At 40.1% G+C, this 22,694-nt stretch overlaps 1 protein-coding gene across 6 annotated transcripts in view; it reads left to right on the forward strand.

Moving 5' to 3' along the window:
- PHF20 (PHD finger protein 20) overlaps positions 1 to 22,694 on the forward strand; it is a 145,215-nt gene that overhangs the window by 40,111 nt on the left and 82,410 nt on the right. For 3 of the 6 annotated variants that reach the window (XM_035705931.2, XM_049100464.1, XM_049100463.1), the window contains exons 4-5: positions 18,903 to 18,972; positions 22,062 to 22,233. In XM_035705931.2, coding sequence (XP_035561824.1) covers positions 18,903 to 18,972; positions 22,062 to 22,233 — 242 coding nt within the window. The remainder of the gene's footprint in view (positions 1 to 18,902; positions 18,973 to 22,061; positions 22,234 to 22,694) is intronic. The other 3 variants (XM_025469908.3, XM_049100465.1, XM_025469909.3) reach the window with 1 other exon arrangement.

Raw genomic sequence — 22,694 nt, forward strand, 5'->3', positions numbered from 1 at the left:
AATCCTCTGTGCTTTGGTTCTTCAGGTGTTCCTGTCACCTAAGCCCTGTGCATCACTGACTTTTCACTGTCTCCAAGTTTCATCTTTTTCCATAATGTGATCAGTTGAACATACATACAGTAGATAGCCTTTTTAGATTGGCTTTTTTATTTCATTTAGTAATATGCAGTTAATGTTTCTTCATGTCTTCTCATGGCTTGATAGCTCATTTCTTTTTAGCACTAAATAATATTTCATTGTCAGAATGTACTACAGTTTACTTATCCATAAGTTTTCAACTCATTTGAGTAAATACTAAAGAGTGTGATTGTGGGTTGCCTGGCTGACTCAATTGGTAGACAATGCAACTCTTTTTTTTTTTTTTAAAGTAGGCTCCACACACAGTATGGAGCCCAACATGGGCTTGAACTCACAACTCTGAGATCAGGACCTGAGCTGAGATCAGGAGTCAGACACTTAACAGACTGAGCCATCCAGATGCCTTGAGCATTCGACTCTTGATCTCAGGATTGTGAATTCAAGCTCCATATTGGCTGTATAGACTACTTTAAAAAAAAGTGTATGATTGCCAGATTATATGGTAAGAGTATGTTTAGTTCTATAAGAAACTGCTAAACTCTTTGGCAGTGGCTGTACCATTTTACATTCCTACTATTTGTGAATGAGAATTACTATTGTTCCATATCCTCTACCAGTATTTGGTTGTCATCAGTGTTTTGGATTTTGTTACTATAATAGGTAATAGGTAAATAGGTAATAGGTAATAGGTAAATCTCATCGTTATTTAAATTTACAATTCCCTAACAAAATATGATGTTGAATATCTTGTCATATGCTTGTTTGTCATCTCTATATTTTCTTTGGTGAGGTATCTCTTAAGGTCTTTAGCCCATGTTTTGTTTGTTTCTTTGTTTTCTTACTGGGTTTTTAGAGTTCCTTGTACATTTTAGATAATAGTTCTTTATCAGTTGTGCCTTCATGAGACTGGATGAGCTCATCTAGGGCTGTGCTGTCCAAAAAAGTAGCCGTTAGCTACCTGTGGCTGTTTAACTAAAAGTGAAAATTCAGCTTCTCAGGCACACTAGGCACAATTCCAGTGCTCAATAGCCACATGTGGCTAATGGCTGCTATACTGGAGAGCAGAGATATAAAAAGTTTCCACTGAGAAGGTTCTGTTGGACAGTGGTGACCTAGGAAGTCAGTATAGATAAAAAGGAGGACTGAGTCCTGGAGCCTTCCTGTAGATGTTTACAGATGAAGAGACTAGGAAGGAGTGACCATTGAGGCAGGAGTAATCCCAAGAGGAGAATGTCCAGAAGTATAGTGCAAAAATCCCAAGAGGAGAATGTCCAGAAGTCTAGTGCAAAAAAGTATTTCAAGAAGCAGGGAGTAATCAGCTCAGTCTTGTGACACAGCTGGGTCAAGTAAGATGAGGATTCAGTGATTGTTGATTTGGTAACATCAAGGTTATAAATGATCTTGACAATAGTTGTTTTAGTGGAGCAGTGGGGACAAAATCCTGATTGGCATGAGTTCAAGAAAAATGGGAGAGAGACTGGTATGTTGCACAAGGGGAGGAATTAGCCATTTACAGGAGCAGATAGTTATTTATTATAAGGGGAAAAGGGAGACAGGGTATACAGAGAGAAATGAAGGTCGACTGCTAGAGTTGGCGATGGGAGCATGTGATTTTTCTTTGTGTGTGATTTTCTATTTTAAAATTGAGTTATAATTTATATACAGTACAGTTCTATGAGGCTTGCCAAATTCATAATGGTGGTGTGCATGTGCTACCACAGTCAAAATTTCCTTGTATCCCTTCATAGTCAGTTCCTCCTGCCACTTCCAGCCTTTATTACCCATGATCCTGTCCTTGTTCGTGTAGCTTTACTTTTTCCAGAAAGTCATATAAGTGAAATTGTATGGTGTGTAGCCTTTTAAATTTGGCTTATCATATTCACTTATCATAATGCATTTGAGATTCATCCACACTTTATTTTTATTTTTTTCCATCCACACTTTAGCATGAATCCGTCATTTGTTGCTTTTATTGCTGAGTAGAATTCCAATGTATGGATGTACCATAGTATATCCAATTGTTAAAAAATATGAATAACTTCCAGTTTTTACTAAATATGAAAGAATGTAAGTTCTCATTTGTTTTGGGTAAATACCAAGGAGTGGGGATTGCTGGGTCATAGGTTAAGTGTGTGTTTAACTGGTACTGTTTTCCAGTGTGGCTGTTCACGTTTGCATTTCCACCAGCATTGTGTGAGAGTCCCAGTTGCTCTTGTCTTTGCCAGCATTTGGTGGGATTCTTTTTTTTTTTTTTTTATTGTTTTTCTAAATTTTCTAAATTGTATTATAATGTGTATACCGTAAATTCACTCTCCTAAAGCATACAAATCAGTGATTTGTAGTATATTCACAAAGTTGTACAACTATCACTACTATCTAATTTCAGAATATTTTCATAATCCCGAAAAAGAACTGCATTAGCAGTCTCTTCCTTTTTCCCTTCAGCCCTCCTCAGCTCTGGGCAACTACTATTAAACTTTCTGTATAGATTTGCCTATTCTGGACATTCCGTACAAACCAAATCATAGAATACGTGTTTCTTTGTGACCAGCTTCTTTTTTTTTTTATTTTTTTTATTTATGATAGTCACAGAGAGAGAGAGAGAGAGAGAGAGAGAGAGAGAAGCAGAGACATAGGCAGAGGGAGAAGCAGGCTCCATGCACTGGGAGCCCGACGTGGGATTCGATCCCGGGTCTCCAGGATCGCGCCCTGGGCCAAAGGCAGGTGCCAAACTGCTGCGCCACCCAGGGATCCCTGTGACCAGCTTCTTTCACTTAACATGATATTTTCTTTTTTCTTTTTTTTTTAACATGATATTTTCTTTTTAAAAAAGGCTCTATGCCCGCTGTGGGGCTTGAACTCATGGCCCTGAGATGAAGAGTCATATATTCTACCAACTGAACCAGCCAGGTGACCCAAAGTTAACTATTTAGGACTACCTTCTCTCTCTCTCTCTCTCTTTTTTAGAGTAGGCTCCAAGCCGAATATGGGCTTGAAGTCATGACCCCGAGGTCAAGAGTTGCATGTTCTACCAAATGAGCCAGCCAGGTGCCCCACTTAAAATATTTTCAACATTCATTTGTGTCGTAGTATATATTAGCATTCTTTGTGATGAGTGAATAATATTCACATATAATATATATATGAAATAGTATATCATAGGGATATACTATATTTTATTTATCCATTTATCAGTAGATGAGTATTATTTTCACTTTTTGGCTATTATGAATAATGCTGCTATGAATATTTGTGTATGCATTTGTGTGTGGACATGTTTTCATATTTCTTGGATATCTAGGATAGAATTACTGGATCAAATGCTAATTAACCTGTTTAATCTTTTGAGGAACTGCCAAACTTATTTTTCCACAGCAGTTGTGCCATTTTCTGTTTTTACCAGTGTTGGGAATTCTTTTTTGATTGATTTTATTTTTTAAGTGGGATAAGAAACTCCTCAGCGAACACTGAGGATCTAGAGAAGTATGGTTTGGGTTTGAGGGAAGAAGATAAGGTATGAAATATTATTTAGAAGAATTAAGAGGGATTGGATGTGAGAAATGTGGTAAGATTGCTGATTCCATCAAATTCCACTAAAGTCCCACTGGAGGTTAGTGGTGATGGAATCTTTTAAATTAAGAATTTAATTTAATTTAATTTTTTAACTTTAAGTAAACTCCATGCCCAATGTGGGGCTTGAACTCACAACCCTGAGATCAAGAGTCACATACTCTACTGATGGAGCCAGCCAGGTGCCCCTATTTTATTTTATTTATTTTATTTTATTTTATTTTATTTATTTTTTGCCCCTATTTTATTTTATTAAGATTTTATTTTTAGGGCCCCTGGGTGGCTCAGACAGTTAAGCATCTGCCTTTGGCTCAGATCATGATCTTGGGGCCCTTGGATCCAGGCCCACATTGGGCTCCTTGCTTTAGCAGGGAGTCTGCTTCTTCCTTTCCCTCTGCCTGCCACTCCCCCCGCTTGTGCTCGCTCTCTCACTTTTTCTGTCAGATATGTAAATAAGATATTTTAAAAAAATATTTTATTTTTAAGAAATCTCCATACCCAACATGGGGCTGAAACTCACAACCTTGAGTTTAAGAGTTACTTCTCCAACTGAACCAGCCAATAGCCCCTGCTATTTTATTTTATTTTATGTTATGTTATGTTATGTTATGTTATTTTTCTAGCTTTTTATTTTAGAATAGTTTTAGATTTACAGAAAATTCCAAAGATAATATAGTGTTCCTGTATTATACCCAATATCCCTTGCTATTAACATAGTACAGAAATGTAAGATTCATTTGTTACAATTAATGAACCAATATTGGTATATTATTATTGGCTAAAGTCTATACTTTATTCATATTTCTTTCTTTTTTAAAGATTTTATTTATTTATTCATAGAGACACACACAGAGAGAGGCAGAGACACAGTCAGAGGGAGAAGCAGGCTCCATGCAGAGAGCCTGACGTGGGACTTGATCCAGGGTCTCCAGGATCATGCCCTGGGCTGCAGGCGGCGCTAAACTGCTGCGCCACTGGGGCTGCTCCTTTATTCATATTTCCTTAGTTTTCCCCTAATATCCTTTTCTGCTTCAAGAACCCATTCAGGATACATTCATTCATTCATCATTCATTCATCATTTAAAATAAATTATTTTTCTACTTTTTAAAAAGATTATTTATTTATTTATTTAAGATTTTATTTATTCATTCATGAGAGACACAGAAAGAGGCAGAGACACAGGCAAAAGGAGGAGAAGCAGGCACCATGCAGAGCCCGATGTGGGACTTGATCCCAGGACCCTGGGATCACCACCTGAGCGAAAGGCAGAAGCTTAACCACTTAGCCACCTAGGCACCCCGATGGATCTTTTATTTATATCAGTATGGACTCATATTTCTTTTGGGCTTTGGGTTATAATCCCATACTGCTTTATTTTGTTACTCTTGTTGCATTGGGAGCACTTTCAGTTGGCACTTGTGCCCTTTTGATATACTCTCATCATCACTGTGCATGTGTGTTCATGTGTGTGTGTTTGTGTATGTGTGAGACACTTCCTTATTTCTGGCACTAAAGAATATTTTAGGTTCATCTTGTATATTTACTGCCCCAGTCTTAGAATTAGCCATTTCTCCAAAGAGCCCCGGTTCCTTTTATTGGAAAATGGTATTAGACAGAGATCAGGGTGCTAGGTGTGCTCATTGCTATGGAGGAGATGTTGCTTCTAGCCTCTGGATTATTATCATTCTTAGATAATATCTGTATTTTTTTTTATTATACTGGTGGAATGTACTTTTTTTTTTTTTGAACAGTAACGTTCCACAGAACTCAATATGTTAGAGCCTTTAGAGCCCCCTTGGAGTCTTCTTAGTTTCTCTTTTTCTACCCCATTATTTACTCCATTAGCCGATCCTGTCATATTCATGTGCAGAATCTATCCTGGCTCTCACACTGGCTGTTACCTCCACCCTCCCACTCTGGCCTCAAGCCTCTATCATGGATCTTCTGGACCCTGGCACTAGTCACCTAACTGGACTCATATATCCTTCTGGACTGAACTTCCTTTCCTCATCAGGCTCTTTTCCACTCAATAGCCAGTGGTAGGCTCTGGATTTTTAAAGTTTTTTCTTCCTCTCTCCCTCCTTTTTTAAAATTTATTATTTATTTATTTATTTATTTATTTATTTATTAACTTTTATTTTATTTTTTATTTAAAATAAATTATTTAACATGTAATGTATTATTAGTTTCAGAGGTAGCGGTCAGTGATTCATCAGTCCTGTATAATACCCAGTGCTCATTATATCATGTACCCTCCTGAATGTGTATCACCCAGTTACCCAGTTACCCCATCTCCCCACTCACTCCCCTCTAGCAACCCCCAGTTTGTATTTCCTATGATTAAAAGTCTCTTATGCTTTGTTCTCCGTGATTTCATCTTATTTTATTTTTCCTCTCTTTTCCTATGATCCTCTGTTTTGTTTCTTATAGATTCTACATATCAGTGAGATCATATGATAATTGTCTTTCTCTGATTGACTTATTTTGCTTAGCGTACTACCCTCTAGTTCCATCCACATTGTTGCAAATGGCAAGATTTTTTTTGATGGTTGAGTAGTATTCCACTATACACACACACACACACACACACACACACACACCCCCCACATCTTCTTTATCCATTCATCTGGCTATTTTGGACATTGCTGCTATAAACATTGGGGTGCAGGTGCCCCTTTGGATCACTACATTTGTATCTTTGGGGTAAATCCCTAGTAGTGGGGGTGCCTTGGTGGCTCAGTTGGTTAAGCATCTGCCTTGGAATTGGGTCATGACCCCAGGGTTCTGGAATTGAGCCTCACGTGGCACTTTCTGCTCGTTGGGGAGCTTGCTTCTCCCTCTCCCTCTGCCTCTTCCCCTGCTTGTGCTTTCTCTCTCTCTGTCTCAAATAAATAAAATCTTTAAAAAAAATCCTTACTAGTACAATTCCTAGCTCATAGGGTAGCTTTATTTTCACCTTTTTTTTTTTTTTTTAAAGATTTTATTTATTCATGAGAAACAGAGAGAGAGGCAGACACACAGGCAGAGGGAGAATCAGGCTCCATGCAGGGAGCCCGATGTGGGACTCCATCCTGGGACTCCAGGATCACATCCTGTGTCGAAGGCCGACACTAAACCACTGAGCTACCCAGGGATCTCATTCACCTTATTTAAAAATAATTTTTAAAATGATTTATTTATTTATTCATGAGAGGGAGAGAGAGAGAGAGGCAGAGACATAGGCAGAAAGAGAAGCAGGCTTCCTGCAAGGAGCCCGATGTGGGACTTGATTCCCAGGATCACGCCCTGAGCCAAAGGCAGATGCTCAACCACTGAGCCACTCAGGCGTCCCTATTTTCAACTTTTTGAGGAACCTCCATACTGTCTTCTAGAGTGGCTGCACCAAGTTTGCATTCCCACCAACAGTGTAGGAGGGTTCCGCTTTCTCTGCATCCTTGCCAACACCCATCATTTCCTACTTAATGTTAGCTATCCTGACCCCTGTGAGGTGATATCTCATTGTGATTTTGATGTTTATTTCCCTGATGCCAAGTGATACTGAGCATTTTTTTAATGTATCTGTTTGCCATTTGTATGTGTTATTTGGAGAAAAGCCTGTTCATATCTTCTGCTTATTTCTTGATTTGGAGTATTTGTTCTTTGGGTGTTGAGTTTGATAAATTCCTTATAGATTTTGGATATTAGTCCTTTATCTGATAAGACATTTTAAAATATCTTCTCCCATGCTGTCAGTTGTGTTTTGGTTTTGTCGACTGTTTCTTTGCTGCTGTGCAAAAGCTTTTTAACTTGATGAAGTCCCAATAATTCATTTTTGCATTTGTTTCCCTTGCCTTTGGAGACATGTTTAGCAAGAAGTTGCTGTAGCTGAGGTCATACAGGTTGCTGCCTGTGTTCTCCTCTAGGATTGGGATGGATTCCTGTCTTACATTTAGGTCTTTCATCCATTTTGATTCTATTTTTGTGTGTAGTGTGAGGAAATGGTCCAGTTTCATTCTTCTACAAGTGGCTGTCCAATTTTCCCAACATTCTTTATTGAAGAGACTTTTTTCCATTTGGTATTCTTTCCTGAAGATTAGTTCACCGTAGAGTTGAGGGTCCATTTCTAGGTTCTCTATTCTGTCCCGTTGATCTATGTGTCTGTTTTTGTGCCAGTACCATATTATTGTCTTGATGATTACAGCTTTGTAATAGAGCTTGAAGTCTGGAATTGTGATGCCACCAGTTCTAGTTTTCTTTTTCAACATTCCTTTCTGCTTCTGAATTTTTAAGAAACTTTTTTGATACTAATTTTTATGGTAGTTTATAGTTGTAAGACATTGAATTAAGAGAGCAAAGATGCTACTCTTTAAAAAAATTTTTTTTAGGTTTTTATTTATTTATTAGAGAGAGAGAGAACATGAGTAGCGCGAGGGGCAGACGGAGAAGCAAATTCCCCTTTGAGCAGCGAGCCCTACACAGGGCCAAAGGCAGATGCTTAACTGACTGAGCCACCCAGGTGCCCCTCTCTTTTTTTAAATCTCTAAAAAACTTTTTACTGATGTACAATTTATATTAGAGTGCACTTAGATCTTAAATGTGTAGCTTGATGAACTTTTATACATGGATCCATAGTGTAACCACTGTCCAGATCAAGATAGAGTCACACACTCAGTCACACAGCCCACTCCATCCCCAAGGAAAGCATTATTTGTGGTCATGCACTTCAAGTGAGATCCATCAGCATGCCAAAGGCAATATCTAGCCAATAATCAGCTGCCTGGGTGGAGAATGTGGAGAATCCGATTTACCTAGGGTTGGGGTTTTTCCAGGCAGGTATGATGGAGGGAGAGAGGGGCCAGGGAGTTCGAAGGAAATGAGATCAAAGAACAAGATTTCCAGGATGAGAGTGAAGGTGACAATAGGCAGAAGGAACAGTGTGAGCAAAAGTATTCAGGCCTCAAGGAATATCACATCTTCTCAGAATCTGGAGAGGGAACACATCAGGAGTACTGGGAGGTTCGGCTAAACCAGGGGATGTTAAACAGGAGAGAGAGACATAGATCCCTCTTAGGAACAGAAGGATGGTGGTGTTTATTCAGTCACCAAATAATTTACTGAGTGTCTCTATATCAGGCCCTTTGCCAGTACTGATAGAGGGGCATAGGTTGTCTGGATGTACTGACTGTTGAGTTGTTACTGGTGAGAAATGATTTAGATGGAGAGGAGAGATGAATTCAAGACATTCTGATTCTGTCACATGTTGACTAATGGAGGTGGTGAAGGGTTAGGAAAAGAGTTAAGACCCCTAAAACAGCACAGTTTTGCTACAGCTTAATAGCCTTTTGTGTTTCTTTAAATACAGTTTCCAGGGCAGCCCCAATGGCCCAGTGGTTTAGTGCCGCCTTCAGCCCAGGGTATGATCCTGGAGACCCGGGATTGAGTCCCACATCAGGCTCCCTGCATGGAGCCTGCTTCTCCCTCTGCCTGTGTCTCTGCCTCTCTCTCTCTCTCTCTGTCATGAATAAATGAATAAAATCTTTAAAAAAATATATATAGTTTCCATTTCTATCCTCTCTCCAACAAAGGCTGGGGATGGCTTAGAATGTTACTTTCGTGCATAGAACTCTTCTGGTATGAGCACTGAACCAGAAACAAAGGCACACTCTGATTTTTGAAGTAAATGCATGTAGATTTGCAGAAAGACTATTTTTATATATAGTAAGATTGTGGAAGCAGCCTGAATGTCCAACTCCTGGGGAAAAGTTTAGGTAGATTTTTGGGCTAGCCATCAGGTGGACTGTTAGGTGGCCAAGAGGAAAGACATCTTTGTGGACCTGAGTCACTACAAAGATATTTACATATGAAGGCAAATTAAGAGCAGAAGGCTCCTTACTGGGTTTAGTTTAAAAGATCTGGTTACTGATCTTATTTACACCTTTTCCTAGTCACTTGTTTGAACATTCATTTCCACAGATGTAAAATGGGTGCTGTGGTAATGACAACTGCTTAAATGCTCCTGAGATTGTGGTAAAGATCCAGTGAGATCCTTATGTAATGAGAGTTCTGTCCCCCACTGCCATTGGCATGCATTGGTTATTAATAGCCATATGAGTGAACACTGACCTGTTGAAGTGGGAAATCAGGGAAATTTTATCCTTTCTGGTCCTCTTTTTCCCCTCCTGTAATGTTTCTTCAGTTCATATTTCTAGTATGTGTGTGGGGGACCAAACAGATTCCTGCCAAGTACTGTCTAGCTGCTCTAATTTAAGCATGTGCACAGTGTGTGGGGTTGGGCAGCTTAATTTTACTCATATGTAGCCAAGACTGAGCAGCAAGCCTTCCCAGATTTGAAGTCATTTACTGTGAGCAAGCCAATATTGTCTCCCTGTGTTAGATCTGGACTGTTCTCTGCCTTTCTGGACATATACATGGCATTATTCTGTCTTATTTGGTGTAAGCTTCATTCTCCTTTCTTTTCCTTGGTGGAGCCCTTGGGTAGGCTGGCGTATCTGGTAGCTTATTCTTTTTTTTTTTTTTAAGATTTTTTACTTATTCATTTATGACAGACATAGAGAGAGAGAGAGAGAGAGAGAGAGAGAGACAGGCAGAGGGAGAAACAGGCTCCATGCCAGGAGCCCGACGTGGGACTCGATCCCGGGACTCCAGGATTGCACCCTGGGCCAAAGGCAGGTGCCAAACCGCTAAGCCACCCAGGGATCCCCTATCTGGTAGCTTAGAGCAGTGTTTTTTGAACTCAAAAATGTGAGGATTGACTCCTCTAACCTGTATACTATCTATGAATCCCACTTTTAGTAGCATTAGAGCAAAATGTTAATATGTTAGCTCTGATAAAGGTGGTCCAGATTATGGAAAAGCACAGTAAGACATTCTTCATGGAGACCTTGTGGACTGCTAGCTATGTGTTCACAAGCACCCAGTGGTCCCTGAACTGCTATTGGGAATGCTAATACTAAATAGTCATTTAAGACTGAACTGCCCATCTGTATGATAGGTATGGAATCCACAAAGGTTCTTGTGCAGGTCTCTGCATGGAGTTACTGTTTACTTTCTCACCTTCAGTTTTTTGTACTACTTTGTCTTGTTTTGTGCCTCCCTTCCTCTGTACCTATGCTGATTTACTCATGTTGCACTCTTTCAGAAATCCTCTCCAGCCTCACTGCCTCCTTGATCACCTGCCTCTTCATCTTTCAGAATTGAAATCAAGTGTCTCCTCTTCACTAGCATTGTCTTGAGCCCCCTCTCCCCCAGCTTCTTCTTCGGCCTCTTCATTTCCCCTTGGCCCTAGAACTGATCTTTTGCTCCTCTACCCTACCTCACCTTAAGTTGTCTTCTGTTGTTGCACCTGTGATAACTTTATTATCACTACTTGGGTGTATAGACACACATTTATTCCCCTGAGGATTCTGCAGTGACTACAGGACAGATTCCATTAGAGGTTTCTGTAGTTTCTTAGGGAAGCAGGCCATAAACATAAAGAAGTAAATGGAGAAACAAAGGAAATAATTATGGACTGGGTTAAATGCTGTGAAGGAAACAAACGGAAAGCTGACATAGACTGAAAGGAGATGGGGACTATTTGAGATATTGTAGGCAGGGATTCTCAGGCTGTAGTAGGGTAAGGCTATTGCCTAGGAAGAATGGGCATGGAGAAATTCAAGTAAAAGGAACAGACTGGGTATGGAAAGGTATGTGGTATGTCTGAGGAAATGAAAGGCCCAGTGTGTGTTATAACATAGAGTCTGTCTTCTTTTGCCAGCTGCTCTGATCACATATCTTTATAGATTTGGCCCTGTATTTCCAAACTCTGGCACATTCCAGAGTAGGAATCAGAAAATGTCTGTTGAATTGATGAATTAATTTATTTTCTCTTCTCTTCTCTTCTCTTCTCTTCTCTTCTCTTCTCTTCTCTTCTCTTCTCTTCTCTTCTCTTCTCTCTCTTCTCTTCTCTTCTCTTCTTCCCATTCTCTTTGTCCCTTTATGTTTGATTGGCTGCACTGACCTTCTGTGGCTTCTTGGTTGGCTTAGTGAACAGTTATACCCCTTGCTTAAAATAATGTCACCATAGTAACCTAATTTACTGTGAAGTTTAGGTTATCTGCCCTTTGTAAGTTGAATTTTGGAAAAATATGAGTTTTCAGTACTTTCTGACCCTTGGAAGAAAACTTTTTTGTATTTATTTATTTGAGCATTGGGGAGAGAGAGAGGGAGGAGAGGGAGGCAGAGAGAGAGAGAGAAAATGAGTGGGGGAGGGTCAGAGGGAAAGGGAGAGGCAGATTCCATGTCTAGTAGGTAGCACAGTGGGGAGCCCCATCCCAGGACCATGGGGTCATGACCTGAGCCAAAGGTGGACACTTAACAGTCTGAGCTACCCAGGCACCCCTGTAACTGATTTAATTTTGTTATGGTGTTGTGGTCAGTTCCCTCCAATTTGACAATTCTTTTTCTTTTTTTAAGGACCTATTTATTTATTAGAGAGAGAGAAAGTAAAAGAGAGCACAAGTTGGAGAAAGGTTAGAGAGAAAGAGAGAGAGAGAGACAGAATCTCAAGCAGACTCTGCTGAGTGCAGAGCCCAACATGGGGCTTGACCTCATGACCCTGAGATCATGACCGGAGCCAAAACCAATAGTAGGACACTCACCTGACTGAGATACTCAGGCACACCCAATTTGACAATTGTTGTATCGGGATCTTTTTGTCTTTTTGGCATTTGCAACATGGATATCATTGGTTTATTTTGATGATTGACCTCGGTTTGTGTGTTTATTCCTATTGCTGTTTTGTGGCTCTAGGTATTCATAATCCAATCTTTTTAAAAAGTACAGTGAGGGTGCCTGGGTGGCTCAGTTGATTGAACATCTGACTCTTTATTTCTGCTTAGGTCATGGTCTCAGAGTCACGGGATCGAGTTCCACGATGGGCTCCTCGATTGGTGCAGAGTTTGCTAGGGATTCTCTCTCTCCCCCTCTACTCCCTCCTAACTTGTGTGTGTATTTGCATGCACATACTCTCTCTGTGTGTCTCTCTCTCTTAAATAAGTAAGCAAAATCTTTTTTTTAAGATACATTTGGAGGCACTTGGCTGGCTCAATTGGTGGAACATGTGACTCCAATCTCAGGGTTGTGAGTTCAAGCCCTGCATTGGGTATGGAGATTGCTTAAAAATAAAATCTTTCAACAAGTATATTTGGTGGGCAGCCAGGGTGGTTCAGCGGTTTAGCGCTGCCTTCAGCCCAGGGCGTGATCCCCCCAGGGATCCGGGATTGAGTCCCGAGTCGGGCTCCCTGCATGGAGCCTGCTTCTCCCTCTGCTTCTCCCTCCGCCTGTGTCTCTGCCTCTCTCTCTGTGTCTCATGAGTAAATAGATAAAATCTTTAAAAAAAAATAGTACCTTTGGTGAACAATTATTGAATGCCTATACATTCAATATGCAGAGCACTCTGAAGGAAATTCAGACATTTGGCAAACACCTCTCTTCATCTTTTAAGGTTCAGCCCAAGTGCTAAGTCTTCTTTAAAGCTGCTTTCCTAACCTTCCAGTACCTGATGAAAAAGTTTGGACTACCATTCATTTGCTGCCTCTGAGGAAGGTGAGCAGAAGTAGTAGTTTTGGCTAATTTAAGGAAGAGACTAGGAGTTGAGTGGTAAGAAATGCACTTTAAGAAGAGAAGGGTTCAGGGACGCCTGGGTGGCTCAGTCGGTTAAATGGCCAACTCTTGATTTTTGCTCAGGTCATGATCTCAGGGTTCTGTGACCTAGCTTCTCGGCAGGCTTTCCACTCAGTGCAGAGTCTGCTTTTCCTTCTCCTTCCCCCTCTATTCCCCCACCAGTTGGCCATGTACACTCTCTCTTTCTCTCTCTCTCAAATAAATAATTAAAATCTTAAAAAGAGAGAGAGAGAGAGAGAGAGAGAGAAGAGTCCAGTCCACCTGGCTGACTCAGTTGGTGGAGTATGCAGCTCTTGATTTCAGAATTGTGACTTTGAGCCCCACATTGGATATAGAGATTACATAAAAATAAAACATCTTTCCAAAGATAGAAAGAAAAAGAAGTGTCCACTCCACTCAGGTGCTTTAGAAAGTAGGTAGGGGAGAGCATGCAGAAATTCAGGCTCTACCCTAGGCATGCCATAGGAAATACTGTTTTTTCCTTCTGTCTGGTTCTAGTTATGGAGTGTAGTAGGCTAGATAATTCTAGGCCTGTTACTCATTTACTCTTTTTCTTCTAGAGATCAAGAATTTTCTTGGTCTTTTTGTAGAGGGGGATGACAAGTTCCAAGGAACCCACCATACTTCTCTTTGGGCCTTTGCCACCCTAGAAGCCCTGATGTTTGGTGATTTATTTGTTTTGTTTTTATCTTTTTAAAAATGTTTTATTTATTTATTTGAGAGAGAGAGAGAGCATGCAAGCAGGAGAAACAGCAAAGGAAGAAGGAGAAGTGGGCTCCCTGCTTAGCAGGAAGCCCGATCCTGGGATCATGACCTGAGCTGAAGGCAAATGCTTAACCGACTGAGCTACCCAGGCACCCCTGGTCATCTATTTTGTAACTCCAGGACCTAGCCATTTGTCTCAGAATATAAATTTATAGGGTGCCTGGGTGGCTCAGTCTGTTGAGCATCTGACTCTTGGTTTAGGCTCAAGTTGTGATCTCAGGGTCGTGAGATCAAGTGCGGAATCTCTTTTTGCCCATCCCCAACCCATTCTTTCTCTCTCAAATAATTAAATAAATCTTTAAAAAAGAAAAAGTATAAATTAGGAATGTTTGTTGTCTAATGGAATCAATAGGGAGTAGTTTCTGCACCGTAAGATGCTTAGCGTCTTGTGTTTGTATTTGCCATTTAAAAATCCTGTTTGTAGGGACACCTGGGTAGTTCAGGTGTTGATTAAACATCTGCCTTCGGCTCTGGTCATGATGGTCCTGGGATCAAGCCCCACATTGGGCACCTTGCTCAGTGGGGAGCTGGCTTCTCCCTCTTCTCTCTGCCTGTGCTCTCTCTTGCTATCTCTGATACTACCTCTTTCTCTCTCTCTCTCTCTCTCTCTCTCAAATAAATAAATATCTTAAAATACAAAAATCCTGTTATGAGTTGAGTTTTAAATGTTTGTATTGTCTTGAACTCTTCTTCAATTTTTTAAGAAGATTTAATTTATTCATGAGAGACAGAGAGGGAGGGAGGGAGGGACACAGGCAGAGGGAGAAGCAGGCTCCCCACAAGGAGCCCAATGTAGGACTCAATCCTGGATCCCAGGATCATGCCCTGAGTCAAAGGCAGACGCTCAACCACTGAACCACCCAGGCGTCCCAGACTCTTTTCTTCAGAGGAAAACTATTGAACATTTGAATTGTATCTAATGATCCATTTAAACTCTTTTATTTAGGCAAAGTTAATTTAAGAAGAGGTAGAAAACATGACCAGATTAGTAACATAGAAGTAATGGAAAATGTAGATAATTATCTTGAAAAGTTCTTAGAGTAGGCAGTTTAATAGAAAATGAAGTCAAGCTTTCTAGTACTTTCTATGAGGTAAGCATAGCTTAATGCTGAAACTTGGCAGGAAGGATATAATATGAGGAAATTTAGACAAATCCTACTTATAAAAGAGCCACAGAACTTGTCAGTTAAATAGTAAGACACCAAACAGGCACTTATTAAATGAATGGCACACACAACCGAATATGACATATTTTAGCAGAGTAATGATAGCTTAAACTTAGGAAATCTGTTATTTCATTATTTTCAGAGAGTAAAAGAGAAAAGCTGTATAATCTTCTTGACAAAGGCTGAAAGGTCTCACAATTTATTCTCTCCCATCCAAGTATTAACCAGGCCCGACCCTGCTTAGCTTCCGCGATCAGATGAGATCGGGCGTGTTTAGGGTGGTATGGCTGTAGACAATTTATTCTCAATCCTTGGTAAGTAGGTATGGTGACAAACTTCTAATTAAAGGCATTAATTAGAAAATTTGACAGACTTCACACTTAATGATGAGACAGTGGAGACATTTTCATTAAAGAGAAGGATGCTGGGATCCCTGGGTGGCGCAGCGGTTTGGTGCCTGCCTTTGGCCCTGGGCGCGATCCTGGAGACCTGGGATCGAATCCCACATCGGGCTCCCGGTGCATGGAGCCTGCTTCTCCCTCTGCCTGTGTCTCTGCCTCTCTCTCTCTCTCTCTGTGACTATCATAAATAAATAAATAAAATTTAAAAAAAAATTAGATTCATGTTTAAAAAAAAAAAAGAAGGATGCTGACTATCTGCTAATTTTCAACATCATCTTAGAAGCACTAGTCAATGTAACACAAGAAAAAGAAAGGGCAGGTATCAGTATTGAAGGTGAGATAATATAGTCATAATTTGAATATAATGATAGCCCACCTGGGAAATGCAAGGGAATTAATTAATAATCCATTGGCTAGAGTTTAAATAGGTTCAAAAATCCAGTGTAACAAGATTTATTTATTTATTTTTAAAGATTTTATTTATTTATTCATGAGAGACACAGAGAGAGAGGGGCAGAGACACAGGCAGAGAGAGAAGCAGGCTCCTCTTGAATATAGGGAGCCTGATGCGGGACTCGATCCTGGGCCTCCAGGATCATGCCCTGGGCTGAAGGCAGCGCTAAACCGCTGAGCCACCTGGGCTGTCCTGTAACAAGATTTATAATGAGAATGATTGCTTCCACTTCTTTATCCTTTACCTGTTCTGTCCTATGTAGATAACCACTTTTATTAGTTTTTTATCCATCCTACTAGTGTTTCTTTTTTTAACTACAAACAAAAACAAATTACATATTCTTATTTTTCTCTTTTGTAATGAGAAAGGAATCATAAGATATGTATTACTCTATAGCATGCTTTTTTAAAACTTAACATGCCTTGGAAATCTTCTGTATCAATTCACAGAGTATGCTGCTCTCTCTCTCTCTCTTTTACAGATTTATTTATTTTAGAGAGGGGTGAAGAGGCAGAAAAAGTCTTGAGCAGACTATGCTGAACATGGAGCCCGATGTGCAGCTCCATCTCACATTCCTGAGATGATGGCTTGAGCCAAAACCAAGAGTCAGCTGCTCAACCAACTGAGCCACTCAGGCATCTCTCTCTCTCTCTGTCTCTCTCTTTCTTAGCTTTATAATATTTTATTTTGTGGGCGTGCTAAGCAGCATATAAATCCTGAAACCATGAAGCTATTGGTTGATAATTTATTACATGCTTCTCAGAACTTTTAATTTATAAGTATTTGTTTTTGGGACGGCTGGGTGGCTCAACAGTTAAGTGTCTGCCTTCAGCTCAGAGCGTGATCCTGGAGTCCCGGGATTGAGTCCCACATCGGGCTCCCTGCGTGGAACCTGCTTCTCCCTCTGCCTATGTCTCTGCCTCTCTCTGTGTCTCTCATGAATAAATAAATAAATAAAATCTTTAAATATATATATAATTATTTATTTTGGGGGTTTCTTTAAAAAAATTTTTTTTTATTGGAGTTCAATTTGCCAACATATAGGATAACACCCAGTGCTCATCCCATCAGGTGCCCCCCTCAGTGTCTGTCACCCAGTCACCCCCACCCCCGCCCACCTCCCTTTCCACCACCCCTTGTTCATTTCCCAGAGTTAGGAGTCTCTCATTCTGTCTCCCTTTCTGATATTCCCCAGATGTCTGATTCTTAATCTCAGCTCTGTTCTTCATCTCTGGGTCATGAGTTCAGGCCTTGCCAAAAAAAGAAATGTATTTATCTTTACTTTTAAAAAGTATTAAGTGACTAAATCCTTGTAAAAATCGAAACTACAGGGGCACCTGGGTGGCTCAGTTGGTTACGTGTCTGACTCTTGATTTTGGCTAAGGTGCTAATCTTGGGGTTGTGGAATATAGCCCTGTGTCCGTCTCTGCGCTCAGAGTGGATTCTGCTTGTCCTTCTCCCTCTGCTCCTCCTCCTGCTTGCACTCTCAAAAAATAAGTAAAATCTTAAAAAAAAAAATAAAAATTAAAACTACAGGCAAAGGTCTCTTGGCCATTTCTAGTACCCCTTCCCCTCCCTAGAGCTTACTTTTGTTATCAGTTTGGGATTTGATATTTGTTCCTTTCTGTCTAATATTTCCTTTAGAAATGTGACTCCCAGGTACAGTGTTAGGTTGGAAACTAGAATCTCATCATTCGGGCTTAGTTACATATTGAACCTGAAAACTTTTTCTCCCTTTTTCTGGCTTTATAGATTTCATTCACAATTCCTCTTTTGTTAACCTGTGGCATCTTCTCCAGCACCCCTAATGATTGTCCAAATATTTAGGTTGTACCAGATAAAATTATTGTTTTTCTAGGTAAAAAGTAGTTATTGGTGGTTTTATGTGGTTTCACCTAATAGTTTTTTTTTTTTTTTAAGATTTTATTTATTGATTGATGAGAGACACAGAGAGAGAGAAAGAGGCAGAGAGAGAAGTAGGCTCCACGCAGGGAGCCTAATGTGGGACTCGATCCCGGGTCTCCAGGATCACGCCGCTGGCTGAATGTGGTGCCAAACCTCTGAGCCACCGGGGCTGCCCTCACCTAATAGTTTAAAAACTTAATTTGTTTACGTGTCTGATTCTCCTCAAGGGCAGGAGTCTTAAAATCCCTTGTAGAACCTGGAGTTGATTGGGCAGATGAAAGTCACTTAAAGTTCTATTGACTAATAAAGCTGAGCTGTTTTCCAAGGCGCAACTAGTGATTTTGATCCCACCAAGTTTTCTGTCTTCTCTGAAATGCAGTTGGGTTTCCCCATGCTCCATGAGTGCCTTGCATCCTTGTATACCTTAGGAAAGTAGGGAAAACGGTCTTCTCCTTAGGAAACCTTGCATACTCCTTGGTTACAGTTGATCCTTCTGGAGAGATTTGTGTAGTCTGCAGATAGTAGGGTGCCTGTGTCCTGTGAAATTATTTGAGCAAGGAAGGGCTTTAGGTTAGCCAAGGGCCTAGAGGTCCTTCTTCAGACTCCTGAGTGTATGCATTATTAGAGTTGCTAGTCTAGGAATTTGGAGTTGATTCTGTGGTTCTGGACTTGCCAGACTTTTAGATGGCACTGACCAGTGCATATTCAAAATAATTTGGGGTTTATCCTGAGACTGCTGACTTTTTATTTTGCCAAATAAGGATATTTAAAATAAATATCTAGTTACATATATTTTTATAGTTAATACATGCTCATGGTACAACATTCAGAACATACAAAAAGATATACATTGAATAAAATAAGTCTCATACTTCCTCTCCAGTTCCTTAACTATCCAGTTCCCCTCCCAAGAGGCAAACCGGGTTGCTTGATCATCCTTCCAGAGATAGCCCACGCATTTAAAAACAGGTACGAATGTATTGGCTCTCTCCCCTCCCCCAAGTAAATGGTAGTGCATTCAGTACCATTTTGCATCTTTAGATGTTGAGGTTTTTTCCCGCTTTCCTTAGAGATCTTTTAAAATTGGTACATATAGAGCTGATTTAATTTTTTTAATGGCTTCATAATATTAGAGGATTAAAAACAGGTACCACTGTTTTAATTTAAAAAGTGTATTTATGCACCAAAAATTTAGAAATAATATGATTTTATATAAAGAAAAGTCCTGCAAATTGAATAAATTCAGTTCTGTGAAAAATTAATTCCATACATTGGTCCAAAGACTTTGTTTTGAAAACTATTGCTAGAGATAGTAAGTCATTAAAGAAAGGGCTTTTGAATAGAAGTGTATTAGGTCAGAGTTTGTTATTTTAGGGAGGCTCGCTAGTCTCTGGTAGACTGAACAAATGAGAGGGCAAGAGGAATATAACTGAGATATCCATGTTCTTCTCCCCATTTTTTTTAAGATTTTATTTTTAAGTGATCTCTACACTCAATGTAGGGCGCAAATTCACAACCCCAAGATCAAGAGTCTCATGTGCCAGCAACTGAGCCAGCCAGGTGCCCCCCCCTCCCCACCCCCCGCCGTTTTATAGAGATAATTAGGTTTAGGGAATCCTTTGTCTCCTACTATTGTATTTCATGGTTCATCAAATTGTACAGTTAACTGGTCTGCTGTCAGGATAGCTTATTGTAGCAGCTGTATGTCAGTTGTATTGGAGTAGGGACTAGTTTCAGGACTGTTTATTCCTTCCGTTATGTTTTTTGGGCACTTCACGTATGTATAGTACCATTCAGAATTTTGAAAAGCATACCCTGTCAGTTTTGTGTGAGAAATACCCACACAAAGTGATAGGGCCTGAGCTTATAAAGTGACTGAAACTAGAGGGGGTAGCTGGAGTCTAAGAGCGTTGAGATTGAAGAATTGACCAGATATGTGACCTTTGGGAAGAAAAGGGAGAGCAGAATTCATTTGCTCAACATTTATTGAATGCTCAGTATCTGCAACCTGTTGTGATAGGTTAAACGGCAAACGAACTGCCTTAGAGGTTAATAGTGTAGGACTGGAGAGGATAGAATGTAGAGATACAAGGAAGCAGGCCTGTTTATTTAGGTAACACATGTTTATTAGGACATTGGGGTACTAGGTGCTTGATGTAATAAGAAAGGCTGGAAATGATACAAATCCAGGTTGTAGGGAGAAAATATATGTAGAATCTGAATTTTCTCCATCTAGAATAGCAATCTGATTAATATAAGTGTATTTAAGAGAACAATTGCAAACAATAGTTATTTTTCTTTATTTTTACCATTTATTTATTTTTGGAATGAGCAATATAGTAATATGGTTAAAAAATAAAGAACATTAGGGATCCCTGGGTGGCGCAGCGGTTTGGAGCCTGCCTTTGCCCCAGGGCACGATCCTGGAGATCTGGGATTGAATCCCATGTCGGGCTCCCGGTGCATGGAGCCTGCTTCTCCCTCTGCCTGTGTCTCTGCCTCTCTCTCTCTCTCTCTGTGTGACTATCATAAATTAAAAAAAAAAAAAAAAAAAAAAAACATTAAAATGTATACTACAAAAAGTCTCCCTTCCACTTTCACCCCTTCTCTCCCCTCCCCAGTTCTCCTCTTGTGTCAGTTAGGTTTTAAAGCTGGAAACAGAAACCACTCTGGGTACTTTAACCACAAAAGGATTTAACACAAGGAATTGAGTATTTTCAAAATTGTTGGAAGGGTTGGAAGACTGAGACTCTGGTTGCTATCCTTAAGTATCGATTTGAAGGACCCATCACTGAAGCTGTGTTCCGGAGGTTGGGAAGTCACTACTGCCAGTGCCACTGCTACCCTCAACACTTGCTTAATACTAAGGAAGACAGTAATTAGACGTTAGATCCTTGCTTCTGCAGACCAGTACATCAGTATTACCAGAGAGCTTGCTTGTTTAAAGCTCTAAGGCTCTAGCTCCACCTGGTAAATCAGAATCTGCATTTTAACAAGATCCTCTGATGATCTGCATTATGTTACAGTTTGAGAGGCCCTGCACAGGAGCTCTGGATTTGGCCACTACAGTTGCCTCTAAACCTGTCGAGTCTTCATGACCTTGATTGCCAGTTGATTAGGGAGTCAGGGAAATGTAGTTGTTGGTTTTTCCAATTCTTGGTCTGGAAGGAGGGTAAACTGTTGAACTGTTGACCTGACCATACTTCTATAAGTAACCATTGTTAGATTCTTGTGTAAGATATTTTAATGCATATTTAAGCATATATAAACATACTTTTCATCTTTTTTTTTGTAAAGATTTATTTGTTTGAGAGAGAGAGACAGCATGAGTTGGGGGGGGGGGCGCAGAGGGAGAAGCAGACTCTCACTGAGCAAGGAGCCCAGTGTGGGGTTTGATCCCAGGACCCCAAGATCATGACCTGAGCCGAAGTCGGGTGTTTCACTCAGACACCCCTACTTTTTCCTACTTTTTCTTTTAAAAAATAAACAATAACTTACCATACACAATGTTCTGTACCTTGCTGTTTTCATTTAATAGTTTATCTTGAGAGAGCTTTCCATATCATGACATAGAACCATTTTGTTTTTTTAACAGCTGTATGGTATTCTATATGGATTGTAACATTCTTAAATTGAGGCTATCTAATACAGTCTGGGTTGCATGGTCATTCTAATTTATTGGCACATATAAAATATAATCTAGTTGTTAAATGTTTGCTTCCTGCTTCCTTTGTGCTCTGGTCTGTGTGTATGTCATCTGGTTTAATTAACTTGCACTATAACTGAGTTTCTGGGTATCCTTCTTCTACATGACAGAACTCAGGCTCTGAAAAGTCAGTTTAATAATTCATAAACTAACGAATGTCCAGGTTGGGATTTGGACCTCAAGTCTGTTAGCCTCCATAACTTGCAATTTGATGCAATTACACAGAGTCTCTAAATGGTAGGCTTTATTTAGTACTTTGGTAATGTAGTCCTTTGGGAAGAGGTTTGGCAGGGTACTATTTTGGATATTTTGAGTAGATATTAAAGGCGTTTAACTTTTTTTTCTGACTCAGGTATCCAGCTCACATAGAAGACATTGACTACGAAGAAGGAAAAGTACTCATCCATTTCAAGCGTTGGAATCATCGTTATGATGAGTGGTTTTGCTGGGACAGTCCTTATTTACGTCCTTTAGAGAAAATACAGCTGAGGAAAGAGGGCTTACATGAAGATGAAGGATCTTCTGTGAGTATCAAATCTGTAATGAGCTGGGTCAGCCGTTGAGTACTTTATGTTCCAGCCTTTGATGTTCAGTGTGAAAGTCAGTAGCAGCTGGGGACCAATCCTTATTTAGGCCTGTAGTTACAACCCTGAGATTTCCATGGCACCTGGGCTCTTGAAGATCTCATTTGTCATCTGTATGATGTGATTGACATGACAGCTCATAAACTAACTTGACTGAAAAGCATTGAAGATGAATGGGGACCTTATCTCTTTCTTTCAAACCACTGTATCCCTTTGGATCATTTATTAAACTTACTTGTTGTCTGGCCATTTATTAAGCAGTCATTCCATATAGAGCCTCATATCAAGTCTTACATAAACTTTAAAAAAAATTTTATTTGGGACGCGTGGGTGGCTCAGCGGTTGAGTGCCTGCTTTCCTCTCAGGGCGTGATCCTGGAGTCTTGGGATCGAGTCCCACAT

Source organism: Canis lupus, chromosome 24, assembly GCF_003254725.2.
Source record: "Canis lupus dingo isolate Sandy chromosome 24, ASM325472v2, whole genome shotgun sequence".
Lineage (NCBI taxonomy): Eukaryota > Metazoa > Chordata > Mammalia > Carnivora > Canidae > Canis > Canis lupus.